This window comes from Ursus arctos, unplaced genomic scaffold (assembly GCF_023065955.2).
Source record: "Ursus arctos isolate Adak ecotype North America unplaced genomic scaffold, UrsArc2.0 scaffold_22, whole genome shotgun sequence".
Lineage (NCBI taxonomy): Eukaryota > Metazoa > Chordata > Mammalia > Carnivora > Ursidae > Ursus > Ursus arctos.
The window spans coordinates 15883582-15908119 of record NW_026622897.1 but is presented as its reverse complement, the minus strand read 5'-3'; the positions used below and the strand labels follow the sequence as shown (position 1 = coordinate 15908119).

The 24538-nt window shown below is 52.2% G+C and overlaps 1 protein-coding gene across 1 annotated transcript in view; it reads right to left on the bottom strand.

Moving 5' to 3' along the window:
* GRIK4 (glutamate ionotropic receptor kainate type subunit 4) overlaps positions 1-24538 on the bottom strand; it is a 417047-nt gene that overhangs the window by 291114 nt on the left and 101395 nt on the right. Inside the window, exons 3-4 of the mRNA XM_026505548.4 lie at positions 7437-7542; positions 2397-2528 (exon numbers count right to left, since the gene is read on the bottom strand). Coding sequence (XP_026361333.2) covers positions 2397-2478 — 82 coding nt within the window. The 5' untranslated portion in view covers positions 2479-2528; positions 7437-7542. The remainder of the gene's footprint in view (positions 1-2396; positions 2529-7436; positions 7543-24538) is intronic.

Below are 24538 nucleotides of genomic sequence, written 5' to 3'. Positions count from 1 at the left end.
CAGCCTCGCTCTCACAGCTAGCTATCCTGAGGCTGAGGGGTTTGGAAGGAACCCCGGAAAACACCAAATGCAGGGAGAAGGGACTCCCTGGGAAGGAGGGGTGAGCCGCACACCTCCCTTTTCCGTGCGCCTCTGGGGGGCCGCCAGCCCCACTGGCTCTGGTCCGGCCCATTGTGCTCAAGGCTGCCTGCTGCCAAGCTCGGCCACTTGTTTTCCTGACCTACTTCTCTTCCCTTCCCTGCCCCACTCCAGATCCCCTCTGGAGCCCACAGTAATTAGCACCTTTCCATCCATTAGGTTCAGGAGACTTGAGAAAGCTCCCGGCTCCGAGGATAACCAAGGAGATGGGGAAAACGGGTCCTGGCATTGCGGGTTTGGGTTTTCCTTTTCTTTTCTTTCCCTTTGTTGGCTCCACTCTGCTTCCTGGCCTCCGTGGGAGATGAGGCCCGGTTTGACCTTGCCAGCCAGCAGGGCGCCTGGCTGGAGATGGGCTGGAAGTGGCCTGGCATGAACCAAAACAGAGGGCCAACAGTGTCTTGACAGAACCGGACAAGCAATGCTCCAGGAATGGGTATGGGAGCAGGAGGGGTCCCTCTGAAGCCCTCCATTGTCAGCGTAGCAGCCAAGAGAGGGATGTCAGCTCCACTTTCGGCTTCCCTCCCAGAGACCAGTGTCAGGAGAGCCAAGGCCGTGAGGCGCTGCCGTTTCTGGCTCAATCCCTTTCCGCTTCCCATTAGCAACAAATGGAAATTGATGGGTTACCGCTTTATCCACTCATTTAGAGGGGAAGAAAACCTCGCAGCAAACGCTGAGTAACTGTAGGCATCTTATAAATTAAGCATCTTAAGGATACGAACCGTTTTGCATTGCTGCTAAGCAGAATTAAATTAGGTTTTGAAGTTTCGGTAGAAATGAATGGGGAAGAGGGAGGGAAGATTTTGTTTTTAATTCCTTGCCTTTAAGCATGCAGAGTGGTGAGCCGAGGGCAGGCTGAAGGGAAGAACTAAGTGACCTGTCTGCATTTCTGATTCCAATCAGCGGCTGCTGCATATGCATGGAGAAATGTGCCCACAAGACCACACGGGGCACCCTGGAGACCTGCAGCTTGGCCTCTGGCCCGTGGAGCATGGCCTGGCCAGGGTCTTGGCTTCTGGCTTGCCTCTGCCCGCCCGGGGGCCTCCTGACCACCACCAGCAGGCCAACCTCTGGGACTCTGGACCAGTCCTGATGGCAACTGAAGGCTTTCTGCAGCTTTAAGCCAATTTCCTGAGACTCAGCATCATGATACCTTCCTTCTCAATCAGCCTCTAACCCTTTCAGGTTCAGGTCTAGGATCTAGGATCCTGCTTGGTTGGCAGTACCCACTTCCCCGCTCCCCACCAGTCCGGGAAGAGGGGCATCAGATGGGTTCCTGTCTGTAGAACATGCCTAGGTCTGAGTCCTTCTGGGGCTGTTGCCTCGCCAGGCCCCAGGCGTCCTGCTGTTAAGCCAGCCTTCTTATGACCAATGACCCACTTGCCTGGGCTTCTCACTGCCGTGCCCCACCCATCTGTCCACACTGACCCTGTTTCCCATATACACACAATCCCCTAATCCCTGACACCGCACATCAGGCTTAGGCTGTCAGATAACCACACAGTGCATGCTGGACTGAACTATCTCCTGTCCCTGCGGCCTGGGCTGTTTCCCTACAACCCAGATTAGCAGTGCCTTAGCCTGCAGTGAATGAGGCTTGCACCGTCCTAGGGAAGAAGAGGCACTTGACTTCCCAGGCCATCCCAGATTCCCGGGGGAGGAAGGCCTTGCTCCAGGAGCGGGGCTGCTGATGGGGCAGGGAGCAGCACGGCCTGCCTGCACCTAGAGTGGGCTTCCCCCCAGCAACAAGACCAGGGAGAGAACACGCGTCCCTGACGCGGCCTTGCCCTCCCTCTCCAGCATCGGGCCAGGGAGAACAGACACATCACGTCAAGGGCCCCGCCACGCAGCCAGCCAGGGCCCCCGAGAGCACTCCCTGACCTGATCTGAGGCACACTTTCCAGGAAGCCCTCTTGGACTGATCAGAGACTAGGACAGGTGACCTCTTTGCTAATCTCCAGCCTTGGATTTAGAATTTCCACAGCCATTCCCACCCTCTTTCTTCACCTGACAGCTGGCCCTTAATGTGCCAGGCCAAGTCCGTCCCGAACTGTGACAGGGACTCAGAGTCTTTACTCTCCTCACGAGGGGGCTGGACAGATTGACCGCCGGATCGGTAACCACCACCACCACGGCAAGCCCAGCTAAACTCAGGGAGGGCACAGTGCAGGAGCAGATGTCCCCTGTGGACACCTGGGCTACAGGCGGGGGCATCAGCCAGAGCTGGGCTGCCCCCAGGGTGCCACGTGAGCAGGACTTACCGATCCTCAAGGAGTGCGGGCTGCAGGCAACCATCAGGAGCCACGCGGGAAGCAGCACCAAAGGCGCCGAGACGCGGGGCATCTTCTATAAATCCTCATGGAGCCCTCTGCTGGTCTGGGCATGACATAACTCTGCGAGAGAGCGGTGGGAGGGAGCGAGTGAGTCCGACGCCCCCGCGAGGTAGCCACCCACCCTCCCTGTAACCAGAGCTGCCACCCAGACAGCCTCTGTGGGCAGGGCCCACAGTCCCCTGGGAATGGCTGCCAGGGCCTGTGGGAAAGCTCCAGGCCTTTCCTTCCTCCCTGTGCCAGACCCACAGAAGGCTCAGGTTCTAACTCCAGCCCCCGGATCCAACTGGGGGCCCGTGGGAGTAACTGTGACCGAAAGATGTAAGGGGCTCCACTGTTTTGAAATCTCTAACTGGGCGTGAAAACCTTCATCTGCTCTTAAGAAACAAGAGCCATGAGTGAGCTGAAGAGGAAGGGGTGGCAAAGTTATGCCGTTGCCCCGGGAACATGCCACGTGCACTGCTCACGGGGGAGTGGCATGGGGAAGGGGCCGGGTTCAAGTCCTGCTCCTCCACATGCTAGCTAGGCGGCCTTCATGAGGACTCCCCTCTGCCCCTCAGCTCAGTTTCCTCAAAGGAAAAACTAGCATGATGACACTCGGGAGGGCAAGCTGAACTGCAGACTAAGATAACAGGGGAAAAGCAGCTGTGCTCAGACCTGGCCTAAAGGACGGGCTACACACCATCAGTCCCTCCCTGGCCCAGATGGGAGAAGTCTATTCTCAGCAAATATTGAGGGCAGAAGCACACATACCAGGTCATCAGCCGGTTTCCACATCTGCCCCTACAACCTGCTGAAAACTAACCCCTCCTTATCTTTTCTCTGCCAATCCCCCTTCCTCCTGAGGCCGATGGGCCTCTGATGTCAGAACCAGAGCCTTGGAGGAGACTACCTCCCTCCAGGCAGCATGGGCACTGTCCCCTTTCTCTCCCTCCTTCCCGAGACCTCTGACACCCTGAGAACAGAGTCTGCAGCCTGCCAGCTGGACCCCATCAATGGGGTCAAGGTGGGGCTAGTAAACACCTGGATATGCTAAACCCAGGTCACCCTTGGTCAGGCAAGTAGTATTAAAATGATTCCTCCTCCTACCCAATCCACACAATCCAACAGAAAAGTGGGCAAAAGACTAGAACAGACCCTCCACTAGTATCCAAAAGCCTATAAACATTTTAAAAGGGTCTCACCTCCACTGGGCATCAGGAAATGCAATTTCAAACCACAATAAGATACGACTATACACCCACCAGAATGACTTTTTTAAAAAGACAGTATCAAGTGTTGACAAGGATGTGAAGCAACTGGAACTCTTGTATGGAGTCAAGGCAAGTGTAAGTTGGTAGAACTGACTTGAAAAACTGGTCTTTATGCTCTCGAAACCCAGAACTTTACACGTACCCTAGGGACCCAGCAACTCTGCAGTAAGCATATTTCCCACAGAATGTGCACATATGTGCTCAGATGTATTAGAGAGGTATTAGAATGTTCATAGCAGCACTTGGCAGTTCCCCAAACCGGAAACTACCCCCAAATGGAGAAATACAGTGTATATCCACATAACAGAATGTTACACGTCAAAAACCACGTGTTGAGGTTCTGGATGAATCCCATGAACATAATTTGACCAAAAGAAACCAGGCACAGAAAAATACGTACAATATGATTCTTTAAAGTACAAAAAACTGTTAGAAGCCCAGCTGGTGGTTACCCTTGGGGGCAGGCAGTGACTAGAAGAGGACATGTGAGGCCTTCTGGGGGTGCTGGCGATGTCCTGTTTCTTACTCAAGCTGCTGGTTACGCAAGTGTGTTCGGTTTGTGAAAACTCCCTGAGCTGTATACTTAGGATTATATTCGCTTATCTATGTGTGTGTTGCATACTTCAGTAAGCCTTTGTTTAATGACACCCCCCAGCACCACACACTTGATATTCCAGCCACACCCAGCACCAGTGCACACTTGGTTCCCTCTGCCTGATGCTCCTCTCCCCGACCCCTGACATTTGCCAGAATCCTGAGCCCCTCTATGTGTCACCGTGGCAGCCTATAGTGGCTCTGAACAGCACTTTCTCCCATTGCTGGTGCCTTTAGGTGCCCACATGTGGGATCGGAGTGGGCTTCTTAAGGGCAAGGACGGTTGCCAGCACGCTGTTGTGACTCCAGAGTCTACTTACACACAACAGGTGCACGGTACGAATTTGTTCAATGAATAGAAGGGCTCAAGTAATCCCCTGCTACTGGGAGTCAGAGTTAAAGCAAGGTAAAGGACGAAGACAAAGGTAACTCTGCTGTTGGCAAATCAGGCCCAGAATCTCAGTCCTTTCATTCATGGGTGTTGGTGCAAGGAGAGATTATAGCACACACAGTCTCGAGAGAAGCCTGACACTCTTACTTGTTATGGATAAAGTAGATTGTTCAGTGATTGTCTCCCCCCCTGGAATTTGAGCTCAAACAAAGGAGGTGGGGCAGGGAGCAGAAATCTTGTTCGTCTGTCTCCTCGGGGCCCAGAACGGGGCCTGGCATACATTACAGCCTCAATAAATATTTGTTGAATGGATAAATGAATCAGCTGTCAAAGAGGAAAGGACTGTAAAAATCTGGTCAGGCTATATAAAAGCAATCCTAACTATAATCATTTATGTCAAATGCCTTCCATTTATGCCCGATCAGCACGCGGCACGGTAATTATTATTCAGACTGCTAAATAGGTGTCAGATTAGCCTGGTGTAAATTCTGTTTGATGACACAACTACACTCTGTTCGTGCAGCCCTGACTCTCATCGTTCGTGGCCCTGAAACCCAGCTGACCCTGGAGACCACATGTAAGGACAGCAATGACGGAGTTCCCACACGGCTCTGGGACCTTGACTGTAGAACCCAGGGCACAAAGATGACAAACAATCTCCTCCCAAACCTTACAGGAATCAAAAGAACCATGGCGTTACATGATTGCAAGGCTCGCTGGTTTGCAAAATTCTTGCCATGGTCTCTTTCTTCTTTAATCCACAGGACAAGCTCTATTACAGCTGAGGAAGCTGAGCCCGAGAAAGGTGAAATGCCTAGCTCAAGGACACAGAGCTGTTAGGAGGCAAAGCCTGGGACAGCCAGGTCTCTGACTCCACTGGCTTTTCTTGTATAGCTTTATTGTACATATAAGAACAGAGAGAGGAAGCTTTCAGATTCCTCATCAAAAAGTGCAAAGAAATCTGAGGTCTTGTTTTCATTTTAATGTTTAGATGAATCTAGTCTTAGAACCAAAGAGGGCAGCCTTTATCAACTAAAAGCATTTGAATAATTTAGGGAGGAAAAAGAAACGATCCTAGAGATACAGCACCAAGGCCCCCTTCCCACTAACACTGCCCCTCCCCAGGGAGTTTCCCTCCTCCTGTGGCTCCTTCCCACCTGCATGCTGCAGCTTCTAAATCAGCATCCCATGCCCAGCGCTCTGGCACAATACAGCTGCCTCCCACAATTCCCCGGAAGTTGCAGAGCACCTCAGACACACCCATCCTAGGCAAAGGGTAACCTCTCTACCGCGCCCACCAGCTGCTTCTCCTCTACCCTCTTTCTTAGTAGGCAGCACCACACCCCACTTGTCAGCCAGGCCGGAAAGTTGAGAGTCACCCAGATTGTTCCCATCCCACACCCCATTCTGATCAGTCACCCCATCTGGACAGCTCTGCATCCTAAAGCCCATGACTGTCTCTGTAACCCCGTGGACTGCCACCCCCACCCCACCCCCGTCCAGATGTCTGACAGCAATGACCTGGACCCTGGCCAGAGCAGTCTTCCTGGCCTCCCTCCCTTGGGTCCTTACCTCCCGGGGTGGTTCTCCATTCAGCTGCGTGGGGATTCTTACCAAAATGCAAACATCATAATGACACACCTAGTCTCCCCTAGCTCTCTCCTGCCTCCGGGACCAAGGGCAAACTCCTCAGTCCAACCGGCAACCCCCTCATGACCTGGCTCCTGCTCACCTGTCCGTACCACGCAGCCCACCATACCTAATGCTCCAGCAGAGCTTGAGCCCTGACGTCCCCAAAATGCCACCTCTGTGTTGTGTGGCTTCCACGTGGGATGTGGTCTCAACCCCTGATGGCCTGGAAACGGTTTTCTGCAGGCTCACTGCATTACCTTCCTTCTGAGGCTTTCTGTGATCTCTTCCCCATACGCTGCTACCACACCTGGAACATTCCTCCTTAGGGCACAGAGCCTGCTAGGAGGATGCTGTCTGCCCATAGAATCATCAACAGTGATGCGAGGGACTGTGACAAGCACCTAAATGCTACTTGGCACATAGTAGGTGTTCTATTAATATTGGCCAAATGAATCGATGAACAGTTGGCATCCAAAAGGCATTGGCTTGGGTGTCTGGCTGGCTCAGTCAGTAGAGCACGTGACTTTTGATCTTGGGGTCATGGGTTCAAACCCCACTTTAGGGATAGTTTACTTAAAAAAAGGGGGGTCATTAAAAAAAAGACATTTGCTCAGTTTACACCAATATGAAATAAATTGCCAGTTGACGTGTACATTTTCTGTATCTGCTGTGGTTAAAACAAATGATCTAAGGGGACATCATGGTGTGGATCTGGGCAAAGACGAATCACAGCGTGGGGAGGGAAGCAAGCATGGGCTGCTCTTTTCTGGCAAAATTTAAGTTCAAAGCAGGTATCTAAGCATGGCTTTGGCTCTCTGGGGGGTCTCTGTCCCCACCTAACCAGAGCTGGGCCTCACTCCTGGACTTTTGGGAACGTGGAAGGCAGACAGTCGACACGCAGCCCTTTCCCGTGTCGACTCTCTGCCCGACTCTCTTCCCGGAGGACACTGCTCCGGACGACGCAGGGTAGCTCTGTCGACTGGGCCACACCAGCATGGAAGCCAGGCTGGAGGTGGCCCCGGATCTTACTGAGGGAACCCTCTCGATGGCCTACTCCCTTCAAGTCCACCTCATCAGTAACAAGGGAGCAGCGATGCCTACCTCACAGGGTGATGAGCACCAGGAGAGCGGGGAACACGTTGGAATCTTCCACCTGTGTCTCCAATGCCTAGCACAGGCTGGCACATAGTAAGCACTCAAAAAATATCTGTGGAAATAATGAAAGAATCCAGTCAGGTAACACGCATGGAAAAGGCTCCGGCAGCGTGAAGTCTTAACCCGTGACTTACATTTGGAACCCTTGCCCACAAGGAACCTACAATCTAGACCCCATTTCTCCGCGGCACAGGCTGTCCGGGGAAGCTCCGGCCCTCACCGTCCACGGTGGCGGGCAGCGTCTGACTGCCCACTGCCCCCCTGAGCGCTGGAAGGACATGCTGCGGGGCAAGTTCCGCTCTACTGCTTACCTGCCCGGGGGTGGTTTCCTCACCCAAACACCAAAAACCACTCATCCCCACTTCTTCCGAAAGAAGAACCTACTTTCCCTTCCCCCCACCCCCCAGAATCTCAGGACGGGTCAGCTTCCTCAAGCCACAGGATCCCTAATGTCTCCAGACATCTCAGGCCCATGTCCACGCTTGTACTCTGAGCGCAGGTGCTGTGAGGGCAGGCCCTTCTCCCTCTCACTCACTGTCCGGCCTTCAGCACCAGGAACAGCGCCCGGCTCCCTGTGGCCACAAACAGGACTTGTGCAAGGATGCAGGAGTGTTTTTTGTTTGTTTTTGACAGAGAGAGAGAGAACACAAGCAAAGGGAGTGGGAGAGGGAGAAGTAGGCTTCCCGCCGAGCAGGGAGCCCGATGCGGGGCTCGATCCCAGGACCTTGGGATTATGACCTGAGCTGAAGGCAGACGCTTAATGGCTGAGCCACCCGAGGTGTGGTTATTTAACTCTGTGCTTATTTACATCCTCCCTCCACAACCAGACCCTGAGCTTCTTCAGAGCAGGGGAACACCTTCTCTGTGCACGTATCTTCCCGACACACTTAGCTGTGGCGCCCACAGTGAGTAGAAGCTCAGTAAGTGTCTGTGGATCCCCAACACAGCACAGCGTGCCGCCGGCTGACTGTGTTCAGGCAGTGAGCATGCTGCCTGGACCCCCCGGCCCAGCTGTGCTAAACGGCCTCTCCTCTCCTGATTTGTCAGCAATCGCTCTGCCAGTCTCTCTCTCTCTCGTCCTCATAGGGCTGTTACACCATTAATCGTGATTTTCCAGGGTGGGTCCGGGAGGTGGCTGACAGCTGCCAGACGGTGTTTGGTGGCAGGGATGACAGAGGAAATCAGAGGGGCAGCCAGATTAATTACAGGTTTTCTCTCGTCTGTGGGCAACAAGATCTTGATTACTCCTCATGACGCTCCAGTCTCCTCAAGACAAATGGATGTGGGCTTCTCTGCTGTTCTGACCCCCCTGGCTGGAAGACACTCCCAGCAGCAGCCAGCAGCTTGGACGGAGTGTGTAGGGCGGCAGGGTAGGCAGGGGAGTGCCCTAGGCCCTGTGGTCTCCTTAAGGGACAATCGACCTCTGGGGCCTGCTACAGTTGGGAAGCACGTGTAAGTTTTCCATCTCCTGGGCAAGTAGTGTGATGCCAGGACCCAGGCCTGTCCCCAGAGGTAGGGACCCAGGTGTTCACAGGCTCTCGGAGATAACCTCTCTGAGCCTCAGCTTCTTATTCTGTAAAATGAGGGAACTGGCCTAGATGATCTCTAAGTTCTTCTAAGTGGTGTAATTCTGCAGCTCTAGGAATTCTACTCCACGCTCACATTTACTGAATATATACTTACTATGTGCAAAGTACTATTTCAGCCTCAGTGCTCCTCAGAAGAGCCCTGTGAGGCAGATTCTCTCACTTTCTCCACCTGTAGATGTGAAAAACAAAGGTGCTGAGGTTGAATGAAACTCGCTAAGGTCACCTGGCTGGCCAACGGGAATACCAGGCCACCGGCTCCAAGACCTGTTCTTACTCACTATTCTCTACACGTGCCTTCTGTCTGTATCCCGGAACTTGGCACACAGTTGGTACTCGAGGAAATGTTGGCATGTGATTATAATGATTATCATGATGTTGAAGAAGGGGAGTTAAATCCAAGTCGATCTAGGGCCCATCTGTACAATTTTCACATCAGGGGAAGCAAGCAACAGAGAAAGGAGTCTGAGGGTGTCCCTTGGTCAAATGATCAGCCCAAGTGTCCTCAGTTTTTAGGATTTACCATCAGGAGATCACCCAGGAGTTGGTGATGAGTTACAATGTGGCAGGTTAGCCAAAGGCGGCTTGTATTGACTTGGGAGTTGGACCCAGTCTGACTTGTCAGGATAAACTGGAGAGTGGTGGCTGGCCCCACCCAGTTCTGATACTGGGGAAGGGTATTCAGGGAGCACAGCAACCACGAGAATCTGCTAGCACCCGGGACATGTGACGAGGGATAGCTGTCCCCCATTCTTGGACACTAATGAGCAGGACATGAGGAATAACCAGTCTCTTTTCCCCTCCAAGCCACTTCCCGTGTAGATTTGAGCCTGAAGCCCACAGTCCACTTCTAAACAATTGCCCCTCACCAGGAGCCAGAGCAGACGTCCCTGGCTTCCAATCCCAGAGGCCACTCTGTGTCCTTAAGCTGGTTACCTAAGCTCTGAGAGCTCCATGTCCACAAACATGAACCATGGGCTATGGCACCTCCGTTGAAAAGCTGTTGCAATAGATTTTAGCTGTAATGCCATCAGTCAGTATGAACTTCCTTTCTTTCCTCTCTCCATCCACCCTCCCCGCCATTCAGAGCTCCCTCCAGCCCTATACACAGGCACTCGGGACCCCATCCACATTCTCTCCCAACAAGACAGCCTCCCATGCCTCTCGCCAATAATACTGCACTGCCCTCTCATCCCCAAAATGCTTTTCCAAGCCAACCCCATCTCAGAAACTTTCTCTGAAGACGTAAGTCTTCCTTCCTCACTCAGACGCAGCCTAGCAGAGGAGAAAAACCAGGGATTAGAGGTGCAGAGCTGACTTTGGACCCATCTCTTAACCTCTCTTCTAGAAAATGGGGAAATTATACTTTCACCATCTCCCTTACAGGGTTGCTAAGAGAACCAAATGAGAAAATGAGTGGAGCATTACTTCGCAGATGAGTGAAGTGCTTTCTAAGCAAAATGGTGTGTGTTGTTCTTTTCCTCTAGACTGGCCAAAGCATATAAATATACTTAATAGCACTACAGGATTTATACTTTATTCATTCCACAAATATTTCTACTGAGAGCCTACTAGCAGGCACTGCCCAGGCCCTGGAGCTTACAGTCAGGGGAGGGATATCAATCCCATATCCAGGAAGCCAGATGCCATGATTACAGACAATGAAGGAAAAGTACACAAAGCTAGAGAACGTGTGGCAGGGGGACCTCATGTGGCGGGAAGGGAAGGCTTCCCTGAGGACAAAAGGTTTGACCTGAGTTAGCCAGGTCTCTCATAGGGGACACGGTGAACAGGGAGAAGATCCCAGACAGAGGAACGACACCGAGGAGACGCAGAGGCCTCTGTGGGTTTTAGAAATGGCAGGGAGTCCAAGAGGATGGAAAGCCGAAACATCTCCTCCATCTGTTGTATTTACATCCGGTCTCCCTCATTAGGTTCCCCCAGGCCCTGGATACAGCTCTGCATCTAAAGCCGACTGCCTCCATGAACTTCCCACTGGAGCCAGCCACCTTCCCAGACAAGGTGAGGAGCCCACAGCATCTGGATCTCCTTTCCAGTGCAAAGCGGGTGGTTAGAGGTGAGAAGGTGGGGAGTTAATCACCGGCCTCAGTGAGCTGGGGGAGGCGGGAAGAGAATCCCAGGGTTGGTTGTGAAAGGCAAGACTGGCTTGGGATGGTGAAAAATGTCCCTGGCATTTATCTGAGGCCACCAGGCTGGGCCCTGGGGGAGATGAGCTCGTAGCAGAGACCACGTGAGCTAAGGCTTTGAAATACAATTGCCCGGTGCTGGAGCTGTTGGTAACGCATTTAGAGCAGAGAGACCTTGCAGGAGTGTCCACAGAGGAACAGAGGGTGAGCAGAGAACAAGGCAGATGCAGAGAGAAACTGCTTTTTAAGGACAGCGTTTTAATTACTCCAGATAAACACAGCTCTCCCTTCCCTGCTCAGGATCTGTCTGGGTGTTAGGGAGGAGAGGGGCTGTCCTGGAGAGGCTAGGCCGTGCCCTAGAGTGAGGCTGTATGCACTGCAGCCTGCCATAAGGAGATCTGGAAAGAGCCGGCTGGGCTGGGTGGGCGCTGTGTGATGCAGGAGGGAAGGGACATCAGAATTTAATGATCGGAAGCCAGGGATGGGTTCCTATAGACTCACGGATGATGGTACACAGACAATCTCCACTGAGGTCAAAGCCAGAGGAAGTGCTCTGATGTTCGTGATAAAGCAGCAGGTCACAGACACCAAGCCGCGCCTTGGCCTGGCTCCATCGTGCCCAAGTGGAGACCTCACAGCCTCAGTCCTGTCCATGGTCACTTCACATACATATTAGTTTTTTGGTGTCTCTGACACCATGGTCAGAAAGCAAGGCCCTATCCTCTTTTTCTAAGCAGCCCTCCCTAGGTGCGTGCATTCCTTGGGGAAGCCCAGGATGGGCCCCCGTGGCACCCCCAGGGGTGGAGGAGGAGTGGGGGGGTGAGGAGGAGAAGCAAGCTAGATTTGGTAAAATAAAGGTGCATAACAAAGCAAGGGGGTGCGCCAGCATGGCTCAGATAGTTAAACAGCTGCCTTTGGCTCAGGTCGTGATCTCTGGGTCCTGGAATCGAGTCCCATGTCAGGCTCCCAGCTCAGCAGGGAGTCTGCTTCTCCCTCTGCCTCTCCCCCTGCTCATGCTCGCTCTCTCGCTCTCTCTCTCTGTCTCAAATGAATAAAACCTTTAAAAAAAACAAAATAAAACGGCAGCAACAACAACAACAAAAAGAACAAAGTAAGTGGTATCCCCTTCAAGATCAAAGGAATTGGACTTCTTCTACCGGGGTCATTCACGCTAGACACAGTCTCTGGGACTTACCAAAGAGCCTATGAAGGGTCCACCCCCTTCCCTGCCATCCAGCTCAGTTAGCACTGACGGCCATCTACTTAGGGAAGGCCTGGCACCAGGCTCTGTGAGGGGCAGAGAACAGTCACTGGCTGCTGGCCAGTTGCCCCCTGGAGAGGGTTCTAGAACAGTAGTCAGGGCAGAAAGGAGACTTGCTTTTCATTCTAAAGTGTTCTCTACTGTGTACATTTTAAGAGATTGGATTGCTTTTTCAATTAAGAAATCTACTTAATAATTTAAAAAACAATAAAGAATCCCAACTTTCTCAATGACTGGCTCCAAGACGTGGGCATGTTACTTAAGCCCCTGAGCCTGTGTTCCCCTGCTCTGTACAGTGAGGCTAATAACACCTCCGGTTCAAGTGCTCAGTGAGTGACTGCTGGGCCTACCCAGGCCCCTCGCAGACTTTCTGGGCCACTTGTCACCAGCTGCCAGAAGAGCAGCCAATCTGCTGTTCGGAGCTGACCCTGGATCCTGGTCCGAGATCACAAGCCCCTCCCAGCCACACTTCAAGCCCAGCAAGCAGCTCCCCTTTGCTTCCCGCATATCTCCTGCCCACTCCCCAGTCTACCTGCAGCTTCAGTGCTCACCTCTGAGCTCCCCCCACACACACCGGGGCTCTGGCTCTTGGCTGGATCCCATGCCCTGGGCAAAAGGAGGGGTCTCGGGGGGGGGGGGCGGGGAGGAAGAGGAAGGAGAGACCCTCAGGGGCCGGAGGGCTGCTATGTTCAGCCAGTCTCTGAGGGGTTTAGGGACACGGAGGACACCCTGTCCAGCAGCTGCCCTGGGCTTTTGCATCTGTCACAGGCCACAGAGGAGAGCACGGCTCTCATTCAGCCTGCCCAAGTCCCATCACTTTCCCTCTGCCATGGCCCGGAGAGGTCATGCAATCCACAGGGGAGGCAGGTCTGTGTATTGGAGTCCAGGGGCACACACAGTCTCAGGGCAACCTCGGGGGAAATCCCTGACCCCCTTAGCTACGCAGGGGAGCTGTCCCCACACTGCATCCCCTGCCCAGGGACCGTGGTGAAAGGAGCACATAACATGACCATGGGAGTCCAGCTCCAACTGCCAGAAGGGGAGAGAAAGGCTGTGAGCCCTGTACCTCTACCGATGGGGCTGCTGCCACCTGGATGGGGCCCGGACACACCTCCCAGCACTTCCCAGTGTGCTGTCTGCCCTGGAAAAGGATGACGTCACAAGCAGCACACTTGCGAACGCATGACGCGGGACAGTCACAGAGCAGCTTGCACAAGGTGCAGGGCAGCCTTCATCACCAAATGAGAAAGAAGTGCTGGGAAGACAGAGGCAGAAAGCACGCCTGGGCCTGGACAGGTGAGCAGGATTCCTGGACAGCATGGGCACACGTTGCTTAGGAAGGGAGACCTTCCAGCAGGGCGCCAGGAAAAGCAAGAGGTGTCCCGAGGGCAGTGACTAAACAGCTTGGCAGAGGCTCACTACCCAGAGACAGATAAGTGTTGGGGTCAGATTCTAGAAGGCCCCGAATGCCAAGGTTAAGGAGCTCAGACTTTATCGTCTAGGCAATAAAGAGCCACACTGAAAGTTTCTGGGCAAGGGAGGGTGGGTCCCGGAGCTGTGCTTCCAGGAGATCAATGCGACCAAGGTGTGCCAGATGGCCTGGAGGGCAGAGAGGCTGGTGAGTGGGCACTTAGCCATCGCGGGAGGGCCCGAGATTGTGGAGGAAGCCGTCCCTGGAGGGAACGGACCGTGCGCTGTCTGAACATTAGGGTACTAGGTTTGCCCAAAGACTGGAAAAGACAGGTTCTAGGCTGTCAAGCATTGGGCAGGAGCACAGACTTCATGGGTCTCCAAGCAAAGCAGAGCCCCAGGCAGCTGCAGGGCCAGCCTCGGCAGGACATGGGACATCAAACATTCGGCAGAGCCTGGATGGGGCCCAACTGGGAGGGACTTGGTGGAAGAGTCTGGACTCAGAGTCCAAAGGTCTGCGTTCAAACCTGGCTTTGCCACTCTTCCCTGCAGGACGGTGGTGTGGTCGGGTCCTGCAGCTTCTCCGTCCCTTAGTTTTCCATAAAATGGCACAGGGTTGTTCAAAAATCAAAGGGGACAGTCTGTGTCTAAAAATGTTTTCATAACATGTAATCAGAAAGTCAGATGTACTGTATGGTGACTAACATAATATAATAAAAAATCATTAAAAAAAAAAAAAGAAAGAAAGTCAGGAAGATTTTCTTCTAGATCGATCTCTGGGGTTTCTTCATGCTTACCTCCTCCACCCCCCACCCCCAACATTTTATTCCCTGTCTTTTGTCCTAGAATAGATGTCTGACTCCCCATCTCTCAGACTGATCGAACAGATGAATGATTTATCATTGTTTTCTATAAAACACCTAGCACAATGTTTTCCACCTGGTTGGAGCTCAATAAATGTATGATTAATTAATAAAAGTGAACCTACAGAGCATGTTTTAATCCTACTCAGCATTTCCCTACTCAGTGACTCATCTTAATATCAATGCTAGAAAAAAAGGAATTAGGGTGGCAGGTTGGGATTTCTCTCCCCTGCGCACCCCCCCCCCGCCCCGTCTCCATTCACAAAACTCCACATAATTCCTCCCAGAGGAAGGCAGGATAAGGCAGAGGTTAGCAGCACAAGCTTAGTGTCTGCTTCAGACCGTTCCCTGAGTCGGGGCTCTGCTTCTTTCTAGCAGTGACTCTGGGCAAGTAAGTCATCTCCCCAAACCTCAGTTTCCCCACCCACAAAATGGAGAAAATGTTAGATCTTCCTAAGGTTGCTTTCAAAGACTCCCCATGATCTCAGCTGTGTAGCTGCAAACAGCAAGCGTGCCATGCTTGCCCTGATACTGAGCTGTACTGAGAGCCGTTCCTGTGCTACTGTGACTATTGCTATTATTGTCCAGAGCCAAATCACCGTGATTTGGGGGGGGACTGGTATTTGGGTACAGATTTCCCATTAGCGTAGATGATGGTGTGTGCTTTGTGACTGCCAATAGATCAAGCTTCTCATTGCTTTCAACTGGAGAAAACACATTACGTGGAGCTCAGAAATGCCTCGACCCCCCCAAGCCAATCTAACAACCTGCTATCAAGTGGCATCTGGGGCTGGGGGCACGGCGTGGATCAGTCGCCCTTATGGTGCTAACCCAGCGTTAATGGGGCAAGTGAATAACAAACAAGGCCCACCTGCTGTGCTCAGCAACAAAACCCGGCAGGAGGGTAATTGCCCGGAACTTGAGCACGGGGGACACAGCAGGCAGGGAACACATTAAACATGGGGAGGACCGACTTCCCAAGGCTTTCCTTCTCCACACAGACCCAAGGAGAAGCCAGCAGGCAAGGGGACAGAAGCCAGCACACACCAGATGGGGACCACTCCGGAACTGCTGAAGAAAGGTCTTCCAGCAGACCACATCTGGCTGTCCAGCCCAGCACCCTCTCAGAGATCTGAAAGCAAGGGAAGAACATCTGGGTCAGCTCCACGCTGCCTGATATCCCTCCATGAGCTTGGATGCCAAGGATGTCTGGCATGGACAAGTGCGCCACCCCCACGAAAAGGCACCCTCCTTGATACTAACCCCCACACGAGTGAGCAGGGGTGGAACAATGCCCTCACCCAAGCCGGCACAGGCCACGGTGGCATGAAGACCGTTCATCTCTTCATCCATATGCTTGGCATGCGTTTGTTAGGCACTGGTGGCAAGTGACGGAAAAGCTAATATGACATGAGACACTCTTTCAAGGAGAGAGACAGGCACAGACATCAGTCACTGGGCACAGGCTGGGCTGGGCAGTCACACAGTCAAGACACATAGCAGTGCTGCTCTCAGGCCGAGAGCTCTAGTAATGCCCAGGCCTGGTCCAGGCAAGGACCATTTGCTGGTCTTGAAGGACGCAGATACACACACACACACCCGCACCCTTCATACAGACATACACTACACACCATGTGTGCACGTACATACACGCATAGCCAGGTTTTAGGCATCTAAAAGGGAGGCATGCAGCTCAAGGCTCTCATAGTCCCACCAAGATCTTAACGTGCTCCGAAGCCAAAAGGAAAGGGACAAACTCAGGTACACAGCAGAAAGCAAGCCTTGTCCGACCATCTTCACTGTCTCTCGCAGGCAAGAAAAGGTGAGCCCTTCCTCTTTTCCCCCCCTCTACTGGAAAGGCTCGCCACAGACCTGAGAAGTGCCTTTACAATCAGGGACTTCCCTCTGGGCCTGGCTGCAAGGGCAGCCCTTCCTCTTCCTCCTCCTGAGAAATCAAACCATGAAAAGGGGCAGTGACATTTCGGGAGGTCATCAAAGGGGTGCCATCAGCTCTGGAAGACTGACTTCCAATCCCAGCTCCCTCATTTACTAGCCGGGGTCAAGACACTGACCTCTCAGCCTGCGCTGCCTCACCTATAAAACAGTGATGATAACAGCACCTCCTCATAGGGCCGTTGGCAGTTTTAAATGAGAAATGCATACACAGTGCCCAGTACAGTGCCTGGCACAGAGTTGAGCGCCCAGTAAATATATTCCAAATACAATTCACAATGGCACCCCATGCTTGCGACCTAAAGCAAAGAGCTCTACCGATTTGGGTCCACGCATTTAATTCAGCAAAGAGCACTTTCATCAGCACGATTTCATTCATTCAACGAGGATTTACTGAGCACCCAGTATGTGGAAGCGTAAGGTCTAATACGAATGCCAGTGTCCTTGTCCCTGAAGCATTTATGAATCATAAAAAAGAAACATGCCTGTGTCCTGCAGAGCTGTACACACGCACAAACACACACACACACACACAGAGGTATGCATGCATATATCCATATGCACATACATTTGTGCATACACACAGACACATGGGGCTCCTTGAAACCGGGCATCTATACTGAAAGTACTACCATCCACACTGTGTGACCTGGTAGTTACAACAGTCTAGGCAGGAGGGGGCACAGGAATGACTATACTCTTTCCGGACTGAGGCTCAGATAAAACAAATGTCTGGCCCAAAGGCCAGGGCAAGGGCATCCCGGGGCCTGATGTTCTTGGGCACCCACTCTGTGCCATGCGCGCACAAGTGAGTTAGCCCCTTCTGTGTGCTTCCACCATCCGGTCCCACAAAATGCCTCTGAGGCCCTAGTCAGAACCCCCCTGCGAAGACGAAGAAACAGAAACTCAGCAAGGGTAAGTCATTCTCCAAGGATCACAAAGCTAATAAGTGACGGGCCAGGATGCAAACAGTTTGTCTGACTCAGACCCGCCAGCTTCTCCCACGGGGCCAGAGAAGATTTAGTATGTGGCACAGTTCTGATTAATGGTGGCCTGTCTGGCTGCAGGCCCAGCAGCCTGGGCTCTGACCTCCCACAGAGCCTGGTGGCAGGCCTACTACGCACCCAGCAGTGAGCTCTAAAGGGCAACGCTAAGTCCTTACGGTTCCTCGGGCACTCCCTGCACGGTCCCACCTAGGAGCCTTTGCATGGGTTCTGCCCTTTGCCTAGAACATTCTTCCCCCAGAAGACTGGCACATGCCTTCACCTTCTTCTAGGCCTTGACTCAAATCCTCGTTCTACTTTTCCTTTCTTCCCAGAACACCTACCACCAATTTATTATATAATTTGCTGACTTATTTATGATTCTTATTTATACGGATCGCCCTGACACACGCTTCCTAAAATGTAAGCTCCCCGAGAGAAAGAATTTGGTCTCCTTTGTTCCTCAGGCATCCAACGCACCTAGAGCAAACGCTGCCATACAGCCGGCACTCAATAAAGGCGCTGAACGAATAGGAGGAACCTCTGAGCAGTAAAGGGCTATTAACATGACACACTCAGAGTGCAGAGGAGGCCATGCGTATTCTGGGGAGGGGGCTGTGGCCACCAGCATTTTCCCATTTCTGGTGGGGGAAGGGCAGCGTCGGGAGCACAGGGATTGGAGGACTTCCTATTGATTACCATGATGATTCAGACACAAAGGCAGCATTAGAAGCTTCCTATTTACAATGTTCTGACAGCAAACAAGATGAAGTGAGAAGAAGGGCATCAGAGAATTTCAAGGCGTTCTTGTCCAGGATACAAGGAGAACCCAAGGCCATGTCAGAGCCCAGCGGAAGCCAGGAAGCCGGGCTCTGCTTATCAACACATCCTGAAGGGACAGAAACATGACAAAGGGACAGGATGATGGGGAGTACTCACAGCCTGGAAAGTCGAAAGAGTCAAGGAAAACCAAACTCTTGGCAAAGGCAGATCCCAGAATATCGGCGCTGCAAGGGGCCTTGGAAATCACCTAGCACAGGGTCCTTAGCTCACAGATAGAAAAATGAGGCCCCGAGAGGGAAAATTACTTAATCGAGGTCAAGAATTGGTGCCAGAGGGCGCTGGGTGTTATACGCAACTAATGAATCATCGAACTTTACATCGGAAACCGGGGAGGTACTGTATGGTGACTAACATAATATAAAAAAAAATCATTTAAAAAAAAAAAAAAGAATTGGTGCCAGAGGGGCGCCTGGGAGGCTCAGTCGTTAAACGTCTGCCTTCAGCTCAGGTCATGATCCCAGGGTCCTAGGTTCAAGCCCCGCATTGGGCTCCCTGCTCAGCGGGAAGCCTGCTTCTCCCTCTCCCACTCCCCCTGCTGGTGTTCCCTCTCTTGCTGTGTCTCTCTCTGTCCAATAAATAGATAAAATCTTAAAAAAAAAAAAAAAAAAAGATTTGGTGCCAGAGCAGGTTCTAAAACCCAAGTCTCCTGACTGCTTAGTCAACGCCCTTTTCATGTAGTACTCGCTCATTAAAAAGTTTCGGGATTTTTTTTTTTTTTTAAACTGTCTTCCACAAACCAGTGCTGTACGAGGTGCTGGGGACACGAGACACGATGCAGAACAGATAAACACACAGGCAGCCGTCAAATTCATCTACAAGGTGCACAGTGTTATCATGGAGGAAGTATGGCCTCGTTGCCATGGGAACACTGGGAAGGGGTCCCCATGCCACTGTCAGGGCATCTGGACGACTCCTCAGAAGCAAGAATGTTTAAGAGGGAGTCAGCCAGAGGGAAGGGGAACGGCGGGAGGAGGAAACAGCACCAACATCCGTGGTCTGAAGGGAAGAGGAAACAGGGATCTTTCGGGATCTGAAAGCAGTGAGAAACGATGACCGGAGGGAGGCAGGACCCGGTCATCAAGGCTTTGGCAGCCATGCTAAGAGATTTGAATGTTATCCTAAGGGTGATGTGAGCCATTGAAGGATTATAAGTAAAAGAGTGACATAATCAGAATTACCTATAGAAGGATCACTCTGACTGCAACCGGAATAGTTTTGGGCTCAAGACCAGAGTCTGGGACGATCGGCTGGGTGGGTGTGGAAAGTCCTGGTGTGAGATAGGGATGACGGGAACGAATGGACAGGCAGTGCGGGGAGAGGCATGTTTGCATCTGACACCGTCTTAGGAGGTACAGCTGATGGTGATTAGACCCAGATCATGAAGAAACCGGGAGGAAGAATGACTTCCAGGCTTCTAGAATGAGCAACTGTATGGACGTTGATGCCACCCGAGGAGAGACAGGGGCAGCCAGGTAGGGGTGGGGAATGACACCCCACCGCAGGAGAACAGAGGAACCAGCCATCAGGAGGAAGGGACAGCGAACCTCAAGATGGAAAGAGCACCTGTAGTATGTACATCAAGCAAGAAGATGAGAATAAACACCAGACCCTTGACATTCTTGCATCTAAGCTCCAAGATCACCTTTCCACTTGTCTGTGATGCTCTCAATTCAGCAGAGGCTTTGGGTAGGTATACTTCACAGCCTGTGACTTCCTTTCCAGGGGCTGACCCTCTGCTCTTCTCGAGAGGGAGAATGTTCAGGAAGGCACAGAAAGTTATTTCTCACTCCTGAAAAAAGGCAGGGCCCTGCGTATCATGCCACTTTAGCAGACACAACTGAGAGACAGCAGAGCAGTCGTAATGAAGAATACGGACACTGGCGACAAATTCCAACTCCACCAACTAGCTGTGTGATCTTGTGCAGGTTACTTAACTTCTCTGTGCCTTGTTGCCCTTATTAGGAAAACGGGGTTAAATATATGCGCCTTCTCATAGAGCTGTGAAGGTTAAGTGAATTAACATTTGTTAAAGAGCTTAGAAGAGAGCTTGGCAGACAGTAAGCACTAACTATTTGTTAAATTAATAAAAATACATGCATAACATGGGGATTTAGATGCCGTCTCCAGGAACAAGATAATTGGGAGGGGGGGTGTGCAGGAAAGGGGCCCAGGAGAAAGAAGGAGCATTCTGCAGTGTGGGCTTTAAGCACTCTGGCGCTCCTCACTAGGGAAAATACTGGGCTGAGCCCAACGAATAGATTAAACGAGCTTCAGCCTCAGATCACTCGGAGAAATAATTATTCTGGGTGTGGATCTTCTTTAAGGAGTAATGTTTCCTGCGGAAACACAGCAAAGGCACCCCAAATAGCTCTGATGTATGTGGAATTTGACCAGCCTCCGTGATATCAGGGGAGGTAGTCCTGTTTTCTGTATCAGGCTCTCCCTCTAAAGCACTGAAATTTACAGCGCATTTGCTATTCAGCTCAGCGAAAGGTGTATGAATAAAGAATAACCTGCTCAATCAACATCGCTCAGCCGCCGAGCTTGAGAAGCGACTCACTCTGCCTGTGGAAGGCGTTTGCCAAGCGTGGGGGGCGGGAGGAAAAGCCCATCCCACGAGGGCACCCTGACATTGTATTTCTACAGGCTCGTGTTCCTGCTTCTACTTCGTCACTTGCTAGTGAAAACGATACAGCCCAAACACGAGGTCACTGGCTTCCCCCGAGATCACAGGCTCCATGCCTGTGTGGCTGTCCCCATGCCCTGCTTCCGGAAAGGAAAGGAAAAATATCCGTTCATGTGTCTGCTCTCCCTCTTGCCTCCTCTCTTCCCTTCCCTTCCTTCCTGCATCTTTCTCTTCTCTTCTGTTCTTCATGACTCCTCCCTCCCAGCTGGCTACCAAAGGCCTGTGTCCAGAGCAGCCCAGGGCCTCAGGGTCCTCCGAGACACAGGGAGAAGCTCAGTTTGCATCAGTGTAGTGTCTGGGTTTTTATGAAACTTCCAGAAAAGGTAGCTCCAGCCCAGCCAGACACCTCTGACCAAGGTCCTGGACTCATGCCATTCGAATGTCAGGGACACTTGGGACCCGAAGAGCCACACTGTCTCTAGGGAGGAATCCTGGTTGGTCCCCACGACGCCCCAATACAGCTTTCCTAAGCTGCTCTTCTTAGACCAGCTGGTATAAAGACCAGCCCCGGCCAAAACTGATCTGCGTAAAATCTCTTCACTCCATCGTCCAACCAACACTTCTGAGCGTCTCCTCAGGGCCACGCACTGGCCTAGGAGCCGAAAAGATTACTGTTCAACACTCCTGCCCTCATGGAGTAATACAGAGGGGCACCTAAGCTCCCCTGGAGATAGAGGTCAGAGGACGGTTCCCAGGGGAACACCGTCTAAACTGAGATGTGAAAGAGAAATAAGAAAGACACGTCCGAGAATTTTCGAGGCCTCATTATTCATGAGAGTCAAAAACCAGACTTCCCAACATCCGCCAACCACAGAATCAATAAACTGCAGTATATTCATATAATGGAACACGGCAATGAAATGAACACACTGTAACAACAGGGCTGAATCCCACAAAGAGAATGTTGAAGAAAGCCAGACACAAAAGATACATGCTGGAGGATGCCATGTCCGTGCGCTTCAGAAAGAGGCAAAGCTCATCTATTACTGGGAGTCAGGACAGTGGAGACCTTGGGGTCACGGGACCAGTGGGGGGTCTGAGTGGGTCAGCTGCGCGGTTTCTCAACCCAGCTGTTGGAATAAGTGTGTGATCACTACAAAAATTCAAAGCTGTACACTTACAATTTCATTTGTTGGTACACTGGACAGACTTCCAATAAAAAGTTAACATTTTTAAAAAGTTTTCAGGCAAATAAGAGATAAGCTGGCAAAGCAGAGATCCTGCTTGTCTTCCAAGCCCCTGGCTCCGTTCCTTCACTCTCTCTCAATCACCCAAGTGACCCTGCGCCCCTTTCAATCTGCAACGTACCTCTTACTCCACAGTCACACCGGAAAGCATCAGATTAATTAATTCACACTAAATTGTCCATGACTAAAAGCAGTTCAACAGTATTACCCCTCCCTGGGGGATTTCCTTTTTAATAAAGCAGATTTGCCTGAATTCCAAATAGTAACCCTTGCCAGGCAGGAGTAAGGAGACCTAAGCGGTGGGGTGGTGGGCCCCTCCCTAGCACCTTCAACACACCCGATGCTGTAGGACATGCAGAGGGTCCGGTTGCTTCCTGGAGCATGAGCCACAGTGGGGGGGAGGGGAGGCACCTTCTGCAGGGGGCCTGGGCTCAGCCCCAAGGTAAGGAGAGTCGGCCACAGAAATGTACCAATGGGGAGCTGGCGGACGTCATGGGCGTGTCCATGCATGGCTTGCCAGGGACTCTGCCACTTTCTACTGCCAAAGAACAAACAGGATTTTGACCTCTCTTAATTTACATAGCTGATTGAGTGTGCTTTGGGCAGCTCTATCATGTTTCTAAGAATTACCCAAATATTTCCCTGCTTCTGAGCACGTGGGAAGTGCTAGGTTTGTGATCTCTGACAAAAATTCGGAGCAGGCAGAGCAGGGACGAGGTGCATGGTGGGGACCAGGACCTCAGGCTTCCACGCGGACAGCTGCTGGCCACACCTGGCTGCCCGCTGCTGGCCTCCCATCTTCTCAGTCCTGAAAGGAAATGAGGGACCAGGAAACAAACCTCTTGGGCTGCTCAAGGTCCCTAGGTCTCACTGGTCCTTTTTCTCCCAGGCGTGGCAGGGGCAAGGAGACTGGCGGGGGGGGGGGGGGGGGGACAGGGAGAGGGGGAGAGAGAGAGAGAGAATTCCCTGGCACTGGGGAATCGCCCCCTCCTGCCTACGAGGGTCTCCTGAGAGCTCTGGAGATGAAGCTTTCCCGACTCTGTTCCCAAGCCCGCTGTCTCCAGATCAGTGGGTATTCCAGACATAGCAACAGGTCCCCTGTCTGACAGACTCTGCCCTGAATAGGTCCCCAGGGGAACAAAGACTCTCTCTGAAGTGCCTCTCAGGGAAGGCAGGCTGGCAGGCCGGGAGTCTCGCACCTGGGAGGGCTCTTTCCAGAATGGCCGGGGCAGGGCCCTGCGCACAGGCTCTGCAGGGGGCTAACCAGGGCAGGACCCTTGAGGGAGGAGGAGACTCTGTGTGGCAGGTGGGGGCCTCTCTGGGCTCCCTCTGCTCCCACCTGGGAAGCAGCAGCAAAGGCCGGAAAGGAGGTGTGAATCCCACCTCCACCTTCTATGGGCTGTGGGACCTCAGGAATGGCCCTGGCACGTAGTCAGGTGTCAGCGAATGCTAGTTGTCATATTCGAGGACAACTACTCGAACCACCTTAGAAAGACAGAGACTGCCATCAAACATAGGACACAAGAGTCTACCTCTCGCCACGTATTAGGGGACTTACACGTCGGATACCACTCCACACACTTCACGTACATGATCGCTTTTCATCCTTACGAAAACTAAAAGGCGAGTCTAAGGAACCCCATTTTAGAGACGGGGTTCAGGAAGGTGCACCTGCAGCTCTGACATTACACAGCTTTCAAGTGGAAGCAACAGGATCTGAACCCACTTTCGGCCCCCTTCAGAGCCTGCACTGCCCACCACGACACTCGCTCTCCCTAACCCTCATGTGCTCACAGCTACTCAGCTGCAAAAGCGAAGAGGTTCGCAGTGGCCTTTCTGCATATCCCATGGTAGATGTTCTGCAAGTGGGGCACTTCTCCCCCCAAAAGTCTCCAAACCCAGCCATGCTTCCTTTCTGTCTCTGTGTGGCTCCCCACCAGCAAACACCACAAAGCCAGCAGAGGGGAGAGAGGTCTGCATACCCTCTCCCAGCCCCACCCCCACTGCACACCCAAACACAGCCCTTCCCCTTTCACCGAGGAAACATACCATTTCCATTTCCCTCTTTACTTAAGAAAGCTACATCAGTACAGGTTTAATGCTTAGAATTTCTCTCTCTTAAATAATAA